Source organism: Procambarus clarkii, chromosome 44, assembly GCF_040958095.1.
Source record: "Procambarus clarkii isolate CNS0578487 chromosome 44, FALCON_Pclarkii_2.0, whole genome shotgun sequence".
Classification (NCBI taxonomy): domain Eukaryota; kingdom Metazoa; phylum Arthropoda; class Malacostraca; order Decapoda; family Cambaridae; genus Procambarus; species Procambarus clarkii.
The window spans coordinates 20220330-20244398 of record NC_091193.1 but is presented as its reverse complement, the minus strand read 5'-3'; the positions used below and the strand labels follow the sequence as shown (position 1 = coordinate 20244398).

The window sequence follows — 24069 nt, the reverse complement described above, 5'->3', positions numbered from 1 at the left end:
GTAGACTGACAGACGTCACAGCTCGAATACGACTGCTAAAAATATCTCATGGCAGTTCGGCTTGTCGTCTAGTACTTCGTTCTCGACTCGCACCCCAACTCGTTCTCAGACCAAGTCCATTCCATCCAGCGGTCGACCCCAAAGATGCATTCATAAATTTTAACACGCTGTTCATTCAAAACAGGCATTTTCTCATATATAAATGCAAGTTGATCAACACATACAAGAACTGCCTTTAGTAATCTGATATAAATAATAGGGCTAACAATTATATCTAAATACAAAATGAAGCTAAGTAAAATCTGCAAGAGGCATGTCACCAGACTAGTACGAGAGCAGAGATGATTACGCTTTGCGTAATAGTGGCTTTAGGCATTGTATGTACTAGCTCTACCTATAAGTCAACCAATCTTTGTAAAAATTTATTGTATGTATGTACCTTACCTAAATAAACATTTTATTTTTATTTAAACATTTTTTATTGTGTTATGAGGAATGACTAAAGGAATTAAACCTGTTGTCACGGGAAGAGTTTAGTTTAGTTTAGTTCATTTATTATGCACCCCATACCCATCTTGTGGGCGGTAGTGGAAAGGGTTACAGAGGCACATAATGGGCTCAGGGACTGAACCGCACACGGGAAGAGAGAAATTGAATTGAGACAAGAGCACCACATACAAAAATTCTCAAGATCAACAGCCAGAATATTAGAAGTTTGTACTCGAAGATTGAGACATGCAGGTGAATACTCTATTATCTAAATCGAACGAACCAGAGTGACATAAATAATTTTTTAATTGTTATAGTAATACCTCTTTATTTTTTTCTGTACAGGAATACACAAAAAGGCGAAGCCGTGGTGGAAAATTCTATACGTAAACAGAGCTTCAAATATAGCTATAACTCAGTAAGTCCATGGAAAGATTGTGAGGCGGGTCCAGAGAGCTAAAGCTTAATCGCGTGGAAAAATAAAAATCCCCATATAGTGAGCAACATTAGGGAAGTGCGAGTCAGCACACCATCTGCGACCAAGGCCACGACGCTGATTGAAGTGCATTTTGTAATCCTAAACAGTGACAAACACCTCCCACGTCCGTGTTCCTGGAGTACTGTGCCTCATCTCTCCTGCTGGTGAGGCCCTCCACCTCATACACTCACTGTACTGTGAGGTACAAGGTACAAGGTAGGCCTACTGTACTTGAGGTTGATCTCGAACCCATTGTTGATGTGACGACTTGTATTGAATTTTGTAACTAGCTCATCAAGATTGTAACTTGCTTAGCTAAATGAATTGTGGGGTTCAGTCCCTGAGCCCATTATGTGCCTCTGTAACCCTTCCCACTACCGCCCACAAGAGGGGTATGGGGTGCATGATAAATGAACTAAACTAAAACTACTGCTCAGGCCATCACCACAACAAATTCATCAACAACAATCATCAAGCAAGGTAGCATAAATGTAATTTATATATATAAATACAGCCTGAATTATTTGTATTGTGTAAATAACGAATGTCAGACAAATTTGGTAATGTTTATTATATATGTAGTTGGGGTGTGACTGGAAGTTATAATAAAATAATACATTATTCGTAAAACTATGCATACGAGGAACATAAAGAGGCATATAAGTATGTTGTGGACCTCATACTCGTCCTGTGAACCCTGGCAGGAATCTTATAGACAAGCTCAACAAGCCACAATATAGGACAGAAAACAGGAGATGTGTTTGTACCCATAGGGGTTATAATTCCATGAAACCACCTACCTGCCGAAGCCTTAAATGCCAGAACACTGCTGACTGTTAAAATCCAGCATGAACAAATTATCAGGGACAAAAGGGGGGACCTTGGGAGCCGGTCGGCCGAGCGGACAGCACGCTGGACTTGTGATCCTGTAATCCCGGGTTCAATCCCGGGCGCCGGCGAGAAACAATAGGCAAAGTTTCTTTCACCCTATGCCCCTGTTACCTAGCAGTAAATAGGTACCTAGGTGTTAGTCAGCTGTCACGGGCTGCTTCCTGGGGGTGGAGGCCTGGTCGAGGACCGGGCCGTGGGGACACTAAAAAGCCCCGAAATCATCTCAAGGTAACCTCAAGATAACCTTTGACAAGCCGTCTGTTTCTTGTCCTCGTTTAGGCTATTAGAATATTAGTGGCCTCAGGAACTGAACCCACAATGTTCTTAAAATTATTATTATTATTAAAACCAAGCAAGTTATACCTCTGGTGAACTACTTATATTTTATTTCCATTTGTCTGTCATGTACTCCACATCCATCCCTTTTATAAATTTTAAGTTAATATGAAAATAGAGGCATTAGGTGATAGGAAACACACCCAAGCATTTCTGTCCTGCCCGGGATTCGAGCCCAGAATTCTCAATTGTGTCAAGAATGACTGTAATACTGGGACCCCTCTATTACCGGATTTTGAGCCTTACTCTGCTAGTTTCCCACAGAACACGATCTGCTAATTGATTTATACTTGGGTAAGTAATTAATGTATTGGTTGGTGAACAGGAATCAAATGGTTATGGTTCGATACCCAATTTTCCATCCATAACCAGAACTAGTATGAGCTTGTAACCAAATATTACAGCATTCCATCGGCTGTGCCCAAAAAGTGCAGTACAGTGTAATTACCAAACTTATAATACATAAATAATACAGTGCTGCATTCAGTGGGATTATTTCCAAATGATGCAATGTCCCATGGGCCTGTATCCAAAATGCATAGCATCTTTTTAATTAACAGAGAATGCAGTTGGGCTAGAGCCTAGCTTTTGTTTCATATAGAATAGTTTACAGTAAAGGAGCTTGAAATTATTTTTGTCTTAATTATTGTTTAGCATATAAATTAAGTTCTGATTTTCTAAATGTCAACAACGTTTCATACCTTTCTTACCTGTGGTCAGTTTTCTGAGGTTTCATCTTTAAAGAGCCTAACTTGAGGCTTTCTTTCCTTGGTAATAACCTCATCTGTGGGGGTTATTGCAGACACTGTATTGATTAAAACTAAATATTATTAGGAATTCTTTATAATTTTAATCTTATTTTAATGTATCAAAAACTTCAATCACATTTACGTGTTTCATATTTCTGTACATAATTATATATAATATTTGTAGCTTTGATAAATATTATAATTAGTACGTTCTTTCTTAATTTTTTGGGGAAGAGGAAGTTTGTACAGCAAGAGTTGCATCATCACTCAGTACTCGGGTGGTCTTCTCAAGGTGCCCACTTTGCTCTGTCTTCTAGTTTTATGCAGTATACTGAAGCTCTGGAACATTTTGTTTATTATTTACACGGCCTTATTGAAACTTAATGATAATACTGCATTGTTGGAATATAATGTACATAATGGGAATTTGTTTATGGGACAACAATTCCAAAGTGCATGTCCCTCTTAGCACACCAGGAAAATGACAAAAATAGAAATCTTTAGGCTTGTTGGTAAAACTTAGGGGGCTTCGGAATATTGGATTAGGGCAGTGGCTCGAATAGTCTCTTTTATCTAAAGCTGTTTTGTAGTACAATACAGTATTTTGATGCTTGCCAAGTATTTCTTTTGTTTGTGCTTAATGCAATTAGCATAAAGTAAATTTGTCAAAATTAAATGCCATTTACTTTTGACTAATAATTAGCTGTTAGTCAAATGTAATTTAGTAGATTGGCAGTAACTGGCAACTAAGATTTCACCCTCCAATATATATATGTACTTGGAATGACTTTCTTGCCTCATATGAGATACACTTAGTTATTGTCCTCACGGCAAGCTTTGTTCAGTGATAAAAACAAAAAACTAAGTTACTCAAAGGATTATACAGTATATTGCACTGTATAAAACTCACTATTTTGATTAATTAAGTTAAGGTTTCTCTTAGTTATTCATCACAAGAAACGATCACTTATAAAATACTTTAGAAGTGCTGAAGAAGAATTTATAGACGATATATTATTTTTATTCTCAAACAGAACATCATGGCTAATACATCAAAATTATTGTTCTTACAGTCGACAGAGATTCAGCATCGGTTGTATGATTCTTTAAATCCACGAGTGAAAGGTTAGTAAATCTGAATGCATTTGATTTTTGTTGTTAATATGTTCAACATATCTACCTATGATATTTATATTTCTCTTGCAGTTTGTCTAATTACTTTGCCTGTGCTTGTATGCACTTAATGTATTATGTTTTATATGTACAGTAGTACATTACAGTATAGTGATATTTATATTCAATACAGTGAAAGTTCATGAAGAGTACATATATACACACCAGTATAGTGTACGTTTGTATAGAGAATAGGATATGCAGTCAAGAATTTTTTTATTAGTTTATTTGAAATAAATATACTTAAGATACAGTTGTGTACTGGATATATGGTTTAAAATTATCGCAACATTCAAATTTATGTATTGTACTATACTAGGAGCATGTCTGAAGAAGATTTTCTATTCATCAATTTCTAAATGGAGATTGGTCAAACTTTGTTGAAGCATGAAACTGCACTTGTAGATAATAATTTTATAATGAAAACAAGGTCTTCCTATGAATATGTTAACAAGCAAAAATATTATTGATCAAATGCCCTACTTGATACTTATTGTACAGTATCTATTTTTGCCTTGTTGCACTGTATTAATCTGTATTGTACATATTGTTTTATTTTTGTATTGTATTTCTAGGTGGCTTATTCATAATTTAATATAACATTGCATGTTGTATATTTCTGTAGATGAGTCTCACATCACACTTCAGAAGTACCAATTAGATGTACAGTATTTTCAAACCGTATTACAGGTATTGGTATTCTCTGCATTTCTCACTTTGTGTGCACTAGACTGGCAATCTTTTTGCTTCCCGTATCTATGGCATGTAAATTATCTATATTTTCTGTGTTTTATTCCCTTTAGGAACTGTTTATCCTTGTCAGGTTAGCCAAGTGCCATTAAGTCATAAGACTCCTGATGGAGTACTGTGCCTCAAAACTTTAGTCAAAGAATTGTACATATTGGTTTGACTGTTAACAAATTCTGAAAATGTTATTTGCCTACACTGAGAATTGAGTGTGTAAAATAAATGAGGATTATTAATGGCAAGCATATACAAATGAGAAAGAAACATGAAAAGCATGACTAGGGAAAATGGGAAAACAAGTACTGTAGTGGTTAACAGGGAGTGTGGTAAGAGTAAAAATCCGTAAACAGTATTAATTAATGGGTTTATTCTTACTTCCATCGTGGTAGTGCTTCCAAAGAGGTCTGAAATCGACCACTACTACCTAAGATGGCATACAAGTATCTTGGCTATTCACTTATCGGCCACTTGCCTTTACATTGGTTGATATAGTTTTCTTATTTCCACACTACAATTCTTCAACGACACCACTCTATTATCTCGGATACATTTTTGTTAAATATTCAGATATAAGTTGTGTCATGCTTATACAGTACTGTAGTAGTGTTTGTTGCAGTACTTGTAAAAATCTCGGATCAGTCCAGGGGCTTATGTTTATTCCTCTTCCATCATGTTAATTAATTTGAAGTGGCTGTTATTTGGTAGTAGGAGTACAAAATGTTGACAGTAACATAGAAGCTGACTTTATTTGTACTGTAGCTGATGTTTTGCCTCGTAGAACTTTATAAAATTTAGCAGAGATGTTTATTTATTTAATGTAATGAGACAAGGTAGTGGTGAGGTCAGTAATGTGGAGAGAAGGTGAGGTTTGTGAAAGGAAAGTAAGAGAATTATAGATTATACAGAGAAAATCCCAATAACTTAGCTGGAAACTGACATGGCTTTATAAAAGTCCTAACAGACCAAAATACAGTACAGTATCATCATTTTCCTTTCTTTTCATGTGGATTGGGTTATTAATTAGGGATTATATTTTGCAATTTATATTAATAAAGTATTAATTGAGCTAAACAGGAGTAGCAATGTTGAATATTCCTTGATTCTGTTTAATAATTTATGTGCTTAAAAGTGCTTAGGGAATCCAGAAAGCAACTAAAATAAACAGTACTGTAGTACTTAATAACAAAGCAGACCCAGAACACCAACTCATTCTTCAACTACAAGACAGAAAGCAATAAGAATGTGCAAGCCAATATAAGGTGTGTGTATAAAACATGAACAACAATCCAAACCCTTGTCAAGATCACAACAACACGGGGTGTATACTGTAATCTGTATTAGCTGTGATTAATTATATGGAGGTGAAACATCATGAAACTTAAGGCGAGTACAGTAGCTATGACCTTAAGAACTGTATTCATTCAATTTCGATAATATGCACAATCCTCATGTCACACAGTTACCAGGAGCAGCATCTCATGAACTTCATGGATGCTAAACTCATCAGAGCAAAACAATAACTTAGGAGACGGTATATAAATTCAACTGCATCAAATATTTTAATGCTTACAAATAAAATGAAGGAAAATTCAATAGTGATACCACTCTTGTCAAAATTAATACTTCCTAAATATTAATTGTGACAGAGTCCGTTTTGTGTCTTGCTATCACCTCGCTGACCTCACCCATTCCTTGTTTTTCCTGATTATAAGCACTAGCCTTGTATATCTGTTATATCTGATAAAGCCATTCATGCAAAGCATTATCTACAAATGAAGTGTACTCTCATCTTAGTGTTTTTCTACACTGACATTCTTTCCAATTTAGAGTAGGAACATTTGGAAGACTTTTCACAATACTGAAGCTTTATTTGAGATTTGTCTACAAATTATTAATGGTTATACAGCATATATTTTAACACATTTTAATTAACATCTGAGTACAGTATAGTACTGTATTGTACATGGTGATCAGAGTACATAAAGAACAAGAAGTATTTTGGCTATGTATACTTTCAACAGACAGTTGGTACTCTCTGAAAAATGGCAGTCAGTGGTCTGAAACTGCGAATGGAGCGGCTACGTTCCCACCTACACCGTCAAAACAGCAGAACCCATGATGAGGTTGTCGAGACTCATGTTACAGGTTAGCTCCTATTGAGAGCCACAACCAGTCTCAATAAACTTCCTGTGTATCTCCTTAGAGCTTATTAAAAAAAAAAAAGTTTGACTACTGTATTGATAGCACTGCTTCTCCCAAACAGTGTTTGCTTCACCCATGATTGTTTTGGTGTTGCTTACTTCAGGCATGAGTTAAATGTTTTTGGTGTATAACTGGTACTGTCTGCTATTGCATTCAAGTTTAGTGCTGCATTCCGAGCTGCAGCTATCAGTATTTGTATTCCCTTCATTCAGATGGATCTGCTATATTGGTCAAGGTTTTAAACTTGAACTGTGGATGGCAGTGGTGCATAATAGCTTGAGCCATGTTTTGAGTTCTGGGGATATCAGAGGATTGCTTCTCATGTGTTCATATGAAACATATTTCCTTCATGAATACATATATCACATTTCTTGTGTCCCATTCTTTCTGAACAGTTTTAGACTTTACTGTTTATTTAAAAATATCCATCTTAAATCTACAGAAATCTGTTCATGAAAGCAATTAGGACTTGTCTTTCATTCAGTTCCTAAGGAGTATCCCTATTTTTCCTCTTCTGTGCCTATCCTGCTTTTTAAACTGCCTAACTGGGGTAATTTATACTGTTGAAAAAATCAGGTACAGTGGAACCTCGAGTGACGAGCAACCCCAGTTACTAGCATTTCGAGTAACAAGCAAGCCACTCGCAGACAATTTGTCTCGACTGACGAGCTTTCGCTCGATTAACGAGCGTTCTCGCTGGTTCTCGGACACCTCCGACGACAGTGTTGTTGTTGTTTCACAAGACAAGTTTTCCACATGATGAGCTCGGTGCCGGAACGGATTAAATTCGTTAATCGAGGCGCCACTGTACTGTATTTACATAATTAGCCCAGCATTCAAACTCCTAGCTGCTGCAATTTTTGTGCATGAATTGGACTATTTTATGAGGGGGTGTGTATATTTCCTCTCCACACAGTGTTGTATTTTATGAAGGGCAATATTTTTGTTTTTCCTGCCATAATGAATATGCTATTAATGATGATAATACAGTACAGTATAATTGTTTTATTATTATTGTGAAAATTTGTAGGAGCCGTGATAAGGGTTTGAACCTATGCGGTGGGTGTTCCCATGCACACACGCTAGCGACTAGACCACGACATGGTCAAAAGGATTTGATCATGGCGACTAGACCACGACATGGTCCTCTTGACCATGTCATGGTCTAGTCGTTAGCGTGTGTGTGCGTGATAACACCCACCTCATAGGTTCCAACCCTCATCACGGCTCCTACTGATTTTCTCATTGATGCATTCACGTTGGTGTGACTACTCTATGATTATTATAATTTACACAAAAAAATCACAATAACATAATATACTGTATATCAATGAGAAATTCAATTGTAGCTCCAATTGAACTTCTCATTGATATATATTACATTAGTGTGATTTCTTTCTATATCTGAGGCTGGAGTGTACAGTTGATGAAAAACTTTACCTGCACCAAAGAACATGGAGGTTATATGTAAAACTTGGATTGGGTTCAGAAGAAGCCTCCAGACTTCCTGTGGATTCAGTGGAAACCCAGGTTGTATAACTTATATCATGTGGTCCAGGGGTAAGGTGTGTAGGTGCGAGTACACTGATCGATGGTTTGAGTAACCTCAGTGCTCCAATTGAATTTATTAATAATAATTATTATTATTATTATAATAAATAATAATAATAATATTAAGACAGTGGAATCTCTGTCTACAAATGCCCCAGAGTATGAATTTTTCGGTGTACGACAACAATTTCGTCGTAAAATTTGACCCGGTGTATGATGTTTGCTCTGAGTATGACACTCTTGTTGATCCAATACTTGTATGGGTCAGGCGCAGGGCGAGGCATGCTCAGCTTACCAATGTATCTTGCCTAGTGATGACCGCACTTGAATTCTCTGTGAAGAATTTCACAGTTTTTGGGCTTTTTTTTTTTCTTCTGAACAGAAAAGTTCTTATTATATGTCATGCCATTGGTCCCAAGAAAGCCAGTGATAAAGTTCAATCAAAGAAAATAGTTGTGAAGATGATGATAGAGAGAGATAAAAAAAGAAGAGATTTGTAAACATGGAGACAGTATGCGGGTGGTTGATCTGGCTAGGAAAATGTGTTCAGTGTGGAAAGAACTGCAAAGTTTTGCTGACAAGAGATAAGATAAAGCTGATGTGGTTACCTTTATAATGACAAGATGATGTCTCACTACACAAGTGTTAAAATGTAGGCAAAAACAAGCGTCTTTAGACAGATTCTTAGCGAGACAAACAATCGGTGAACCACAACCAGGTCCAGGTCCAACTCTCCATAAAATGTAGGAGAGAGAAATGTCATCACTGCTTGATATAATGGAATGGGACTTCCCTTCCAAACACTTAACACCTCTTCTTCTCCCCCCCCCCCCATCCTCCTCCTCACCATCTTCCATATGCCAACAAAGAGTCCTAAACATCCAAAGGGTCCAAAGGTAAAGTGCAGTAAAAAATATGAGTAGAAAATTTAAAATGTATTTTTAAATTACGGTAATATTTTGGGATGTTTGAAACAGATTATTTCAATTTTAGATTATTTCTTATGGGAAAATTTGATTCTGTGTATGAATATTTGGGTTACGATCTGTCTTGGAATGGATTAAATTTGTAGACCGAGGTTCCAATGTATAATGGAAAAGCCATTCAGAGTTTCATAGAAAATAAGGACAGAAAGGTAGTCTAGTACTGTACTGTATTATATTATAAACCTCAAATTTAAATAATTTTCACAACTTTATCTGGTGTCTGAAATTATGTAACAAATTAAGAAAGTTGTATTAAATGGGCTAGATGTATGTACTGTAGCTGTATTAAATGGGCTAGAAATATGCACATTTGCTGCACAATATTTTATGTTAAAACTTAATTAATGAGTACATGTAGTTTTCCTTTTGTTTACATTAGCATTTTGTTTGTTTAGTTGAGACCCTCTGTTGGTTGAGACATGATACACATGGTGAGACTCTCCGTTGGTTGAGGCATGATACACACAGTGACAGACTGTTGGTTAAGGTATGATACACACGGTGAGACTCTGTTGGTTGAGGTGTGATACATAGGATGAGACTGTTGGTTGAGGCATGATACACAGGGTGAGACTCTGTTGGTTGCAGCATGATACATATGGTGAGACCCTTTGTTGGTTGTTGCATGATATACATGGTAAAACGCTCAGTTGGTTGAGGCATGATGCACAGGGTGAGATCCTCTGTTGGTTGAGGCATAATACATATGGTGAGACCCCCTGTTGGTTGAGGCATGATATACATGGTTATTTGACTACTTTATATTACATTACAGCTATTGGCAGTACCTTTTGGAAAGGTTTCGGTTTAACATGTTCTGCGTTTCTGTTAAAAGTGCCCTGTGTGCCTCCTAGGACCTCATGCTATGTACTAAAGTTCCCTAAGATATATAATTCTCACTACTGTTCACATACTTTAGTTCAATGTGGAAGTTTAGTGTGGTGTACCATTATTGAAGTCTGTGGTACTTAACCTGACTTGAGTCAGTTAACATTCACTCTTCCATACCTTTCCATCCTACCTAATTTCATTTGCTTAATGAGTTATTCACTCATCACTTTTGTATATTTTTATTTACCAAATTTAGAAGAAATACAAAATGCCACTTAATGTAACAACACACTTGCCTATTAATTCATTAGCTTGATTACTTGTGCATAATTACATTGAATCTAGTATTGTTAGGTAATATTTACTCTGTGATTAATGTTATTATCATGGTGATGAGAAAATTCTTTTACTGTATATGCTTGTTATTTATAATTGGTTGTTAATTTATGTGATTCTAGACCTTTTATGTTAAATTATACATTGGAAGTCAATTTCTTTTTTTGTTAATGTTTTGTTATCACTGTCTGTCACATTTCCAGCTCCCACAGCACATATCCATCTCCTGTATCATGGTCTAACACACCACCAGCTCCCATGGCACATACCCATCTCCTGTATCATGGCCTAACACCACCAGCTCCCATGGCACATACCCATCTCCTGTATCATGGCCTAACACCACCAGCTCCCATGGCACATACCCATCTCCTTTATCATGGTCTAACACACCACCAGCTCCCATGGCACATACCCATCTCCTGTATCATGGTCTAACACACCACCAGCTCCCATGGCACATACCCATCTCCTGTATCATGGTCTAACACCACCAGAGCTCCCATGGTACACAAATGCATAATCAAGAATTAAAATAATTTTTGCTCAAGCACCTATTGGCATGGTGTATTTTTTGCCTTGGTACTGCATGATTGGGAAAGGTGAATATGGTTCACTGTATTTTGTAATTGCATGAGACTAGCATGCTTCAGTGTTTTTGTACGTGCTACTTTCATATACTGTACTGAATCCATTCCAGATTTTTTAATCTTTTTACTTACAACTACAGTAATATTTTCTAAATAATTATTTTGGAGATAAATTTTCTGTGACTTCAGAAACTTTTTTAAATCAGTTGACAGAATGAGGTGGGTTGATTTCTTCTTGCGTTTGGTGCGAGTTATTTTGGAGGCAGTTTCAAGTGTGATCTTTTGGATCATTTATCATGGAGATTCCCACACCCGACTACCTCCCATCACTAATCTCATCCTTCTGGAGTCTGCGACTTCGTTGGCAACTAAAATAAGAAACCAAAAGGTAAGTTAAACTTTTTAATTAATTTTCAGTTAACATAACGTGCAGTATTAACAATGTTTTATAGTACTGCACTGTACTGTACATTTCTTCAATTAATGAATCACTGGCTTAGGCACAGTGTTGACTGTAGCTCTAACAATTCTCAAGCTCTGTAATATTCTCTGAATGACATGATATTCTCCACCTTCCTCTCATTCCTTATTGTTGACCATCTTTCTTACTTCTACAATTATATATACCAATTAAGGCAATCCTTGTCAGTTGCATTTTTTTATATGTCTCTTTTTTTCTAGTTATTGTTAACTGTCTCATATATATGAAGCCAATTAGCATGTAGAAGTCTCTACAGTAATGAATATTTCAAATGTTCATTAAAAGTCTCATAACAGTGACTGTAATTGAGATAAATCTTCAGCATGTTCTGCACTGTACAAATTAACGTATCTTACTGTTTTATGGTTTTTATTCTAGCTGACAAGTGAAGAGGTTGTAAAATCATTTATAGTACGCATCAAGGAAATTAATCCTATACTTAATTGTGTAGTCGACAACCGATTTGATGAGGCTTTAGAAGATGCAAAAGCTGCTGACTTGCTTATTCGGTATGAATCTTGTCATTTGATTCTTCACTTGTGGTTGATAAATAAATATATCATAAGATTTATTAAATCGATGTCAAATGATGTCATTACAGTACTGTACTTCCTTTTTCTAAACAGACTTGTAGCATTTCTCTCTCCACAGATCTGGCACAATAGATGTGAAAACATTAGAAGAAACAAAACCCTTCTTGGGTGTTCCATTCACTACCAAAGATTGTTTTGCAGTGAAAGGTATGTTGCTACTGGCTTTTAAGAAGGTCCTGCCATCGGTTCATTGATTTGACTGACAATAATACTATTTGAAAATCATTTTGAGGCAGTGAGGTGACTTGAACCGGCATTCTGGTGAACCCAGACTTACAGAAGCCTTGACCCACTCGGTCACGATAGGACAAAAACCAACCAACCTGGAGCTCTACTCAGTTCACTGTGGAGGTTCTGTACAGTTGTATGCCAGCTGGCTTCCTCATATCTCTGAATCTTATCTTTGTCACTCATGTTTAACTGTATACAGTAATGTAATTCAGAGAAATATTTACTTGAATTTTTGTTAAAGTTCTAACAGTCAGTAGGTGTTAAAACACAATGACTGAGTAATGATTAATTTTAGATAAGATAATGCTGATGAGTAATGTTAAAGTTATCCTTTAAGTGTGCACTTGGAGTGTGGGTACAGTGATCTGTGTCCTCGACTCGCAACCAAGGATCCTGGGTTCGATTCCCTGGTGGGACAGAAATGGTTGGGCATGTTTCCTTTCACCTGATTATTTTGTTCACCTATTAGTAAATAGGTGTCTAACCCCGGAGTTAGGCAACTGTTGTGGGGTGTACCCTGGGGTAAGGTCAGTAATTGACCTAGGAGGCCCATGATTAGCCTGAGTACATAAAGCACTCTTTGGCCCCAACAATGGTTATAAATTTAAAAAATGTATAGTTTCTTTATTTTTATATACAGTAGTGCATACTGTATATTAGTAAAATTACTACAAGAAAAAGTTGGATTCCAGCATTTGTATTTTTCCATGTGTAACAAAAAATTTGTGCTTGGAGTTATTGGAGACAATCAGTGCAACATAATTACTCTGAAATGAGTTTAGAGGCACACACTTTTTAGACCCCCCACTGACATCACAAATTTTGAGAGCTATTTTATAATCTGTATAATCACTGGTGTCCATTTCATAGGTCTACGTCAAACAGCTGGTTTATGGTCTCGGAGAAACATAATTGCTGAGGAAGATGCAGATACGGTGCGAATTATGAGGGATGCTGGTGGCATTCCTCTGTGTGTGACCAATGTTTCTGAGCTGTGCATGTGGTGGGAGAGTGCAAATACAATATATGGGCGAACAAGTAATCCATATTGCACTAGTAGAATTGTTGGAGGATCTTCTGGGGGTGAAGTGAGTATTCAACCTGCTGTTTCTGTGGGGAGCCCCTACGGCTCCCTGGAGCTATCGGGCTAATGTGTGATATATTAGACTGGAGCATTAGCTATGGAGTTGGGCCTACCAGGGACCCCGAGCCAGAACCTGACCCCCTTCAGAGAGGTTTCAGGGAGCAATAGCCCTGGAAAACCCCCCTATGGTTGGGTTTTTTCTTATCTGCCATCGACCGGGGTTAGCACCCAGAAAGGTAGGCATAACAAAACACACCCCACATGGTAAGAAACTAACAACTAAAAACCGAACAGAGAGGTAGCCCTCCAATCCCAAGGAAACAAGCAGGTAAGCAAGCAAGTGTCACACTCTACTGCCGTGCCGCTCGCCCATGCAACCCTCCCCTCCCCGTGCCGAGTACTCAGTCATCCAGTTCATCAGCTAATGTTGTCTGGGGCGGACGCTTCTCTTGCCTCGAATTTCTTGGCGGTGTTTTGCCCTCATGGCGACCTCTGCTGTGTTATTGTTGTGTGTGTTGGCCAGTGTTGTACTCTTCCCCCTTGTTAGCTTTGGGTTTATCTGGTTTGCAACACCTTGACCAGGCTTCCTGTAGCAGTCTCCCTAGGGGCCCCTGGAAAACCCTGTAAGGGCTCTGTGGACTAATGACTGCATCTTCCAGGTGCCAGCCTGCCTTGTGCAGGTTTGAAGGTTGCCGTGTGCCCTTGTCTCACGGTGATCATCTCTTGCCTCCGTCATGTTGCCTGTTGGATCAACGACACCTTTGACCTGGAGTCTTGCGAGTCATGTTCTCTGCTTGTTCTCCAGTACAGTATTATTGTGATGATATTACTGTTAGGGTACAGGCAGCATCTGCATTGCATGCTAGGTTTAGGTTGCTGCAACGTGCTAAGTTGGTTTCCCACCCGGATGCCCCGCGGTTGCCCCGCTTTAGTTATAGGGACCTGGACCTGAGGGCGTTAGTTGGTTCGACTTTGGTTCAGTCTGCGCTTGCTGGTCCTTTTCCTGTTGTTTATCCTGCACCTTTCCCCGTTTCCGGCTCCCAAACGTCTGAAGGTTTTGGAGTCGGAGCAGGGTTTAGTTGGTAATGAGATTCAGGCAGTTTCGGGGGCTGCCCTGTTCGGGTTGGGGACGGAGGCATTCAAGCTGGTTCCTCCTGCCGAGGCTTCTGTGCAGCAGAAGCTTTTCCTTCTCGTCAGTCTTTCCCCTGGATCCTGCCTTTTCCCAAACTGGATTCAGTTTGGAAAAACTGCCAGTTTTCAGAGTCTTCCTGGCTGGCAGACTTCCCTTTCTTTTCGTTGGGGCGTGGCATAGGTTCTGTCGATCCCACATGCTTGAGTGGCGAGAAATGTTTACCATTCTGCAGGTTTACCTGGGAGGGGGGGGGGGGAGTTCGAGCGCCTTAATGCATGATTGTTCGCCCCTGTGCCTTCTTGGGATGTTAGCCTTGTGCAGCTGCATGTGCAGGTCTTTCCGGGAAGTGCCTTCCCTTTCGCCATCCTTGGTTGCGGAGAATTTGCGCCTCCGGGGGTATTTGGCCTTGCGCTTCTTTTTTTCTCTTGAGCTGTCTTCTGCTGGCTTGAGGATGTGGAGGCGTTGAGTGCTGTCCTCGGCAGCTAGGGTATCGGCCACACTGTTGAAGCTCTTTGTGCCTAAAATGAAGGAGGCAGTGTCTTTGTTCTTTGATTCTTGCTACGCGTGCAGTCAGGCTGTGCTTGCCCTCTCTTTGGAATCTGCTTGGGCCTTGGCTCTTAGATTCTCATCTCCGTTTTGTCCAATGCTGTTTGCAGAGGCTGTGGTCGAGCAGTTTTTGCAGGCGGCTTCGTCTAGTTGTTGTCTTATGTCGGGCTTGCTTGGGGTTCTGCTGGTCGGGGTGGGCCATTGGTGCCAGATTCTGTGCCAGCATTGCTCTCGGAGCCAGCATCGTCTGGTCGGTGCGATAATATCTCGTAAGGGGCATCAGCCCTTTAGTCATTCGCGTGTGTGTGGGGGGCCAGGTTCTGGCTCGTAGTTCCTGGTAGGCTGAACTCCAATTGACTGATACCCAGGGAGCCTCTGCAGGTCACCCAGAAAATGGCTTTACATTACATTTAATGGTAGTTTTTTACTTCCATAAACTGTGAATTATAAGTATGGTATTCAATTCTTTTATACTAATAAAATATAAATTAATATAGTTACGATCACTTTCCCAGGGATGTATCCAGTCTGCCTGTGGATCTCCATTTGGCATTGGGTCAGATGTTGGAGGGTCAATACGGATGCCAGCCTTTTTCAATGGAATATTTGGCCACAAGCCTACTTATGGTAAGATTGTTGCAAGGATGTATCAGAAAAATGTAAAGCATTTTGAGTTTATTCAAGTTTCTGTAACATTAATGAAATTCCTTTCTTATATAACAGTTTTGCTTAGTTTACTCATTTTCTCAAGCTCCCTTAATGTTCTTTTAACATTGGTATACGATAGTGAAGAGTAACATGCATGAAGGAGTGCTTGCTTGTAACTATTGTTTGGATACTACCTGTATACAGTATAATTTGAACGACACCCATTGTTATTTTCATGGTAACTATGGTTACCATAGTTACCATAAAGCGCCTGACAGCCGAGTGGACAGCGCTTCAGATTCATAGTCCTGAGGTTCCGGGTTCGATTCCCGGTGGAGGCGGAGACAAATGGGCAAAATGTTTCTTTCACCCTGATGCCCCTGTTACCTAGCTGTAAATAGGTACCTGGGAGTTAGACAGCTGCTACGGGCTGCTTCCTGGGAGTGCATAACAAAAAGGAGGCCTGGTCGAGGACCGGGCTGCGGGAACGCTAAGCCCCGAAATCATCTCAAAATAACCTCAAGATAACCATACCTGGGTATGGGTGTCAGGGATGGGACATCAAGGTGAGGCAATGGACAGTCAACTGGAGAATGGTCCAGGACAGACCGAAACATCGTCGTCCCTTCACCTTCTAGTGTGTGGTCTGGTCAACATTCCTTGTTGCTGTTTTAGATTCAGCTACTCGGAAAAAAATAAGAGTTCCAAGCAGCACGGGCTACGGTGAGCCCATAATAGACATTTGCAGACTCCTTTCTTCCCATGCTCTTATATACTTATTTATTCCTCTGCATTTGTACTCTTCCAAATTTACTGTTGTTTGAAAATGTGCGTGTTACCCATTAGTACATAATCAGCCACATGCATCCTCTGTTCCCTCCAGGGATAGTGAGCAATATAGGCCAGGAGCCTATAGCCACAGGTGAGACAATGGATTTCCTGGTGACTGGGCCCATGTGTAAATATGTCAGGGATCTGACCCCCATGCTCAAGATTCTAGCTGCCAGTAATGTTCACATGCTTAAATTGGACCAAAAGGTAAATTTTAGTTAAAGTTCATATTTTTTTTTATGAATGGATATTACACACAGAACTTAATGCATAAAGGAATGATGTTCATGAAATCCACATTATTTCATAAGAAAATCATGCAATTTTATTTTCTTTAATTTTTTTTATGCATAAATTAATGTTTTACAATTTGTACATATTGTTCAACATTAGGAAACAAATTTTATTATTTACCATATATATTTTGTATACAGTACCCTGAATTCAGAATTTATGTATGTTACTCACTCTTCTTCCTACCTAGTTGTCACTACAGGCAGCGAGATTTTGCTCTAGATGACCATGAAATCAAAATCACGTGATGTATAAGTGAAAATCAAAATTATTTTCATTATGCCATTGTAATTTCATGGCCATGTGAGTGCCCCACTCACATGATGTAAGAATGTGGGCATCATTACCGCTGGGCAGAATGTGGGCGGATTAACTGTAAAACCCTGGTTGGGCTCCGGTTCGGGGCCTCCAGAACCTCCCAGTGAATTCAGTAGAGTTCTTGGTTGGTCGACTTTTAGCTCATTATGGTCGAGTCGATTAAAGCAGGTGTCTGGGATTTGAACCAGCTAGACCAGCTAGAATGCTGGTTCAAGTCGCTCATTGCCTCAAAATTATTTTAATTTTCTTTCCTCTAGAGCTATAAATGTATTCCTAATACATTTATAGCTCCTATATACGCTTATAATTGCTCTTGAAGCTGTAAAGGTAGGTTGCTTCCACCACCAATGACTCAATTCATCCTTTATATTTACCACCCACGCTGCATACAAGTTTTTCCTTACTTTTCTCTGGTTCCTGTGTTTCCATCTTCCAGTGTCCCCTCATTCTCTTGTCCCTCACCTGTAAAACATAGACTATCTGTATCTACTTTGTAAGGTTCTCTCATTATATTGTACACTGTGATCATGTCCTCTCTGATCTTTCTCTTTTCTAATGCCATTAAATTTAGTTCTCATCTCTTATTTCTGGTACATGTCGCATAATACAATAATTTCTATGGCATCCTCACTCTCAGAGTACAGTTAGCTTCATTCTCCACTCACAATCTGGACTCCTGGGTTTCATTCATGAGCAGGACAGAAATGGTTAAAATGGTTGGGCATGTTTCCCTTCACCTAATGCGCCTGTTCACCTAGTAGTAAATAGGTACCTAAGAATACACACACAAATCACAATAGCGTGATATATCAAATGAACAAATCCACAAGGGCCGTGATGAGGGTTCGAACTTACGCCCGGGATGATCCCAGACGCTGCCTTAGTCGACTGTGCTACGACATGGTAAAAGAATTGCAACTGGGAGGTCTGCTGACCTCACTCGGATCCTGCAGCCTCTGCATGATTCGCTCGAATAGCATTGTGATAAACGTCAACTCCTCATTCACTTTTTATTAATGACGAAATGACAGAATAATTTAGTACTGTACTGGACTTTTGTTGTGGTTATCGTTTTGATATTAATGTTTTGTTTGTTCCATTAATTCAGTATTAATGAATGTGTGTTTAATGAATTAAACACTCATTACAGTAATAATACAATTTATGATGGTATTGTAAAGAATGGTGATAGAGCTTCTTGGAGAAACTTTTCTTTGACCATATCCTCCTAGGAGGAAGTAAGGCAAAAAGTTATATAACTAGATTGTTATGTTCTATGGTAATTTTAGGGGGTAATTATTCCTTGGAGTTGCATTTCAGTGTAATAATAGGGCTACCATTATTGACTATAACATATGGAAGTTTCGGTTGAGGTAGTATTTACTTTACATACACTCATGTGTGTGGGCTAAAAACTAAAACATTATACTGGTGACTTGAAGCATAATACCTGTACATATTTGTCAAGTTTGCTAGTTTGATTATAAAGATTTGATGCATAACAAACTTGTTAATTCAACAATATATAAATGCAGGAACTCCTATATTACCTCTCTTGTTGTAAATGGCCTGCAAGAATAACCATATGCAATGTAGTGCCTTGAAAAGTAACACATTTGATTATGGTCTTGGTTGTGTGATCTAATAAGGAATTTTGCTCTATAGGTTGATATACAAAACCTTCGCTACTTTTACATCGAGGACGATGGAGGATCTCCTTTGGTAACACCAGTTCATTCAGAGCTGCGAGCTGCACAGCATAAAATTATAACCCATTTTGAGAAAGCATATGGCATTAAAGCCAAGAAGGTGAGTGTGCTGTGTGTGAACGATTTTGTATCTTTGAGAAAATACTTGCCTCATTTAAATGAGAAATATGTTCCAGTGAGCACAGTAAAGGCAAATTATTTTTAAGCTGGAGTTTAAGAATAGTAATATATGTCATATCCATTCTTACAGATCACTTTGAGAAAACTGAAAGCAGCTGTAGCAATTTATTTTGCTAAACTTGGAAATGTAGAAGAAGCGCCCACTTTTTGTCAGGAGTTGGCACTCAAGCAGGTGAGATTCATTTTAGCAGTTTGTTTTACTTTCTTTTTCTCACTCAATTGTATTGTAGCATTATTTAATTACTAAGCAGCATTACACACGTGCACTACATTTAACACACACACAATCACACTCTCTCACTAATACCCCATTTCCTATTTTATTCCCGGCCCTCCTCTCTTCCTCCTACCCTAAATTCCACATGAATACGCTCTCTTCACCAGCCTGTCATAATTCATTCTACAGTATCGGTATAGAATGTCAAAAACTGTTTCAATAGGCTTTCCTCGATCTTGTAATTTATCCACTTTTGTACTAAACTTTCCATGGCATTTTCCATTCCAAAATTGCTCCACTCTCCTAACACCACACACACACACACACACACATTTCAGTGTCCATTTCTGCTGCTCTAATTCTTTTTCACATTCATTCCACACCATCATCTCACATTCATAAATAATAGAGTACTAGGTATAAAATAATTATAGTCAGATTTACAGTATCAGTTCTTTATACTGATAAACAGTACAGGTACATTTAGCACCGGTGCAAAATAAGCAAACATTGTCTATATACTGGTACAGTATATAGTTTCACTTTCATATGCATGTGTGTGTGTTTCTAAACTTCATGTGTGTGGTGTGCCTGTGGACTGAGCTGGAGGTGCCTGCAGGTGTACTGTTGTGTTGTAATGAATATTTGGCACTTACAGCTCTAACCAATTGAACTGGATAGTAGAATGACAGTTTTGTTTCCTGTTAGGGGGAGGAGGGGGGGGGGGGGCAGAAATGGTTGGGTGCATATCATATCACCTAATGCACCTGTTCACCTAGCTGTAAAGAGTTACCCAGGAGTTAGTCAGCTAGTTGTGGGGTTGCATTCTGGGCAAGGTCAGTAATTTGATCCTGTGGGGGGGGGGGGGAAGGGGATCTATCAGGAGAAAGCGCCAAGCCATTACGACTATATAGCACTGGGAAAGGGTCAGGATAAGGATTTGGGATGGGACAGGGGGAAAGGAATGGAGCCTAATGGTGACCTCGATATAAGCTTAACATATATATATATACACACTGGCTGCCTGTCACTCGACAATGAATTACTGTTGTTGTTGTTGTTAATAATAATTTAATATTATTATTTAGTCGAATCAGCATGGTGCTTTCTCCTGATAATTACTGTACCTTATCTTCAAAAAGAAGTACATTACAGTATAGCCGATATTAGTTATACAGTATTTGCCAGAAAGCATCTTGGTTCAGTGCCGATCCTCAAGGTTGAAAACTTCTTGTTTACATGATCTTTCACTTCTATATAATATGTATCTAATCTGAGATTAATATATTATTGTGCATTATATTGTAGCTGAACATCTCGTCCATCGTTATAGTAGCTAAGCATCTCATTCATAATTGTAGATTAGTTCAGTAGAGATTACCTGTTCTTTCATGAATCCCATTTGCACTTTGCACCATAATTCTCATACTCAAACACTGTACTTATAATAATTATACATAGTCTAACTTTTGTGCTAGTCATATTGGTTTATCTAGTACTGTAATTTACTATTTTGTCCACAGGGAGAGATTAATGTTTGGCTGGAGCTTGTTAAGTGGTGTATGAGGTTATCAAAGCACACATTGCCAGGTCTGCTCTTAGGGGTACTGGAGAAGCTGAACAATTATAGCAAGAATTCAGGTGACTTCCCCAAACTCCTCACCATGTGTGCTGATCTGCGAAGTGAAATTAAGGTAATAGCTTGATATTACTGTAATTTATATACTGTACTAGCTGTACCCGGCCACGTTGTCAAAATTTCAAAGCAATCGGTGAAGAACTTTCGGAGATTACAGCGTGTCTTGCTCTTACGGTTAAAAGTATACCACAAAATCTATCAAACATTTTTATAGTTGAATATCTATAAAAAGTGAGATATTAAAAAATTATACAATCTAGTTCTAATTATCTCTTCAGGAACTTTTGGGTGAAGATGGGGTGCTGCTGTTCCCAAGTCACCCTACAACAGCTCCATATCATAGCCAGCCACTCTTCAGGGCATTTAACTTTACCTACACTGCCATCATCAACGTATTGCTCTTTCCATCAACACAGTGTCCCTTGGGCTTGGCATCAAATGGATTACCTCTTGGTATTCAGGTTTGTGTTGGGTAATTGTTTTTATCAAAATAGATGTTTTAGACTGTAATGTTATATGCTTACTGCATAAGCAATTAAATTAAGTTTTGGGTATAATACAAGAAAATAAATCAGTCTATTCAGTTGTCAAATTGAAAGTACATGAACTTTAAATGAAGTCACTATATAGGTAATTAGTTATTATAGTTAGTAATAATAGCATGTACTAAATACCTTTGTTTAAAATTTAATGATTACAAGAAATAACATCATGCAAATTAAACAAAAACGTGTTTGAAATTTTTTTTTTAACCATAATCTAGGGTAATTCAGAGTTGCTACTTCGAGCATATTTTGAACAAATATACTCTAGTTTTCTGTAGGTCATAATTATCAATACTTTTTTAAAAGCTACATATCCCACTAAGTTATGATTACAATCAAGTTTTTGTGATGTTATAAAATAATAATAAAATAAAGGTAATGTTTTAGACCTAAAACTAGGAGTAAATATATTGTAATTTTCAATTTATTTGTTTAACATAATATATACCTTTCCTAAACTTAGGAAATTGTTAATGGGTTTTAATGAATGCTTCGGCCTCTTTTAAAAAAAATTCATAGCTCTATAAAATAAATATACAGTATATTTATGTTGTATCTAATAGTCGGGTATTTAAGAAGGCCAGGTGTTAGGTTAGGTGCCTAATAAGTCAAATTTCCTGAAATATCATAATTTTCAAATATTTTTATTGTGTTATACAGTACTGTATATGATTGTGATAAAAGTAATTCATATTCTTAATAATATTAAGAATGAACCAGTTTTGGAAAGAAATATTTGAAAAAAAATTACTGCTAAGCAAATTGGGCTTTTCATACTGGGCCATGCAGTGTGGTTCTCGCTATTAGGTACGACCTAGGTAAATAAATTTTAATAGCCATCTTTATGGCAGGCTAATTAATTACAAATTAAATTAATTACTGCATATCACTGTTTCAGGTTGTTGCTAATCATTACCAGGATCACCTCAGCCTGGCAGTAGCTGCGGAACTAGAGAAAGCATTTGGTGGTTGGGTGTGCCCCTCTGAAGTACCATGACCACACAAGACACCCAGTACATAATTGATGGAGGATTGTAACATACCACTGTGCCTCATTATAAATGCATGTGATTAGAGAACATCGAGGCATTTTTTAAATTATTTTATGTATTTAATGTGATATCGTGCACATATGAGAGCTAAACCACACACCAGAAGATGAGAAGACGACGACGTTTCAGTCCGTCCTGGACCATTATCAACTCAATTGTGATAATGGTCCAGGATGGTCAGAAATATCGGTCTCCTCATCTTCTGGTGTGTGGTTTAGCTCTCATATCTTCAAGCCACGTTATTGTGATTCATCGTCTGCATATCTTGCGTGTTAGATAAAAAAGGGAAAAATAGTTTTTGATACTGTTGTACCTTGATGGAAATAGGCAAAGATAAGCAGAAGCATTTACTTTGGACAGAACACAAAGTTCGTAACTGGATCTATCTTTGGGTAGTTTTTATGCTTTAAATGTGTAAAGTACATTTGGATATTTTTAATAACTATTTCTTTAACTATTTAAACTATTATGTGAAGTATAATGTGAGTGATGGAAAGTGCATGTTTAATAAAATATCAGATATATTGTCATGCCAAGTCTCGTGCCATTGGCTGTGCTCTGGACTACAGTACAAACACAAAGATAATCCAATTAGTAAAATACTTGTTTATGCTTCCAGCAGGAAAACACTTGACTGCATCTCCTGCCCTGTGTAGGAAACTTGGCATGGCTTTATGAATTATTTCTTATATAATGGATGTACTCTTTACTTACATGAATATAAATGATTAAATTAAATCCTTTTTTTTTAATACACCTAGATGCAAAAATAAGGAATGATGCAGCAGTCTCTAGATACTATATTAAGAAAAATAGCAGGTGACAGATGAAGCATATTCTGTAACTGAAATGTTCTGGTAACCAACAGACCTTGGAATGGATGCTTTAGTTTGGACCCTTGACCAAGCACTGAAATAGTATCAGTATTTAAACTGATATAATATATAGTATTTTACAATACAAAAATAAAATTCCAGCAATTAGCTAGTGTGCACTATTTGGCAATTAACGAATGTATATAAGTTAGAAATGGTGTTTATGTCACATTCTGCAATGCTATAAAACATGCACAGTTATGAATAAACCTTAAAAATTTCTTTGGAGGATAGGAGATATTTAGATCATACAATTCCCATATGTTATCCAGTTTCTTTTTTTCAACATTTTTTTTTTAATTACATATAAATTAAATGCACCTAGGACATATATT

General features: G+C 37.9%; 1 protein-coding gene across 5 annotated transcripts; it reads left to right on the top strand.

Moving 5' to 3' along the window:
* Window positions 1-591: 591 nt before the first annotated feature.
* Window positions 592-23597, top strand: LOC123745292 (fatty-acid amide hydrolase 2). 5 transcript variants are annotated; one of them, XM_045725681.2, is made up of 15 exons: window positions 592-741; window positions 835-1176; window positions 4017-4068; window positions 6885-7008; window positions 11566-11747; window positions 12219-12349; window positions 12492-12580; window positions 13535-13752; window positions 15942-16053; window positions 16958-17112; window positions 19183-19326; window positions 19477-19578; window positions 21147-21317; window positions 21541-21723; window positions 22706-23597. In XM_045725681.2, the coding sequence occupies exons 4-15, from the start codon at window positions 6906-6908 to the stop codon at window positions 22802-22804; spliced, it is 1689 nt and encodes a 562-aa protein (XP_045581637.2). In that variant the 5' UTR covers window positions 592-741; window positions 835-1176; window positions 4017-4068; window positions 6885-6905; the 3' UTR covers window positions 22805-23597. The 5 variants fall into 5 exon arrangements, with proteins under 5 accessions (XP_045581637.2, XP_069156865.1, XP_045581638.2 ...); XM_069300764.1 differs by having other exon boundaries at window positions 835-1183; XM_045725682.2 differs by lacking the exon at window positions 6885-7008 and having other exon boundaries at window positions 593-741.
* Window positions 23598-24069: the final 472 nt, after the last annotated feature.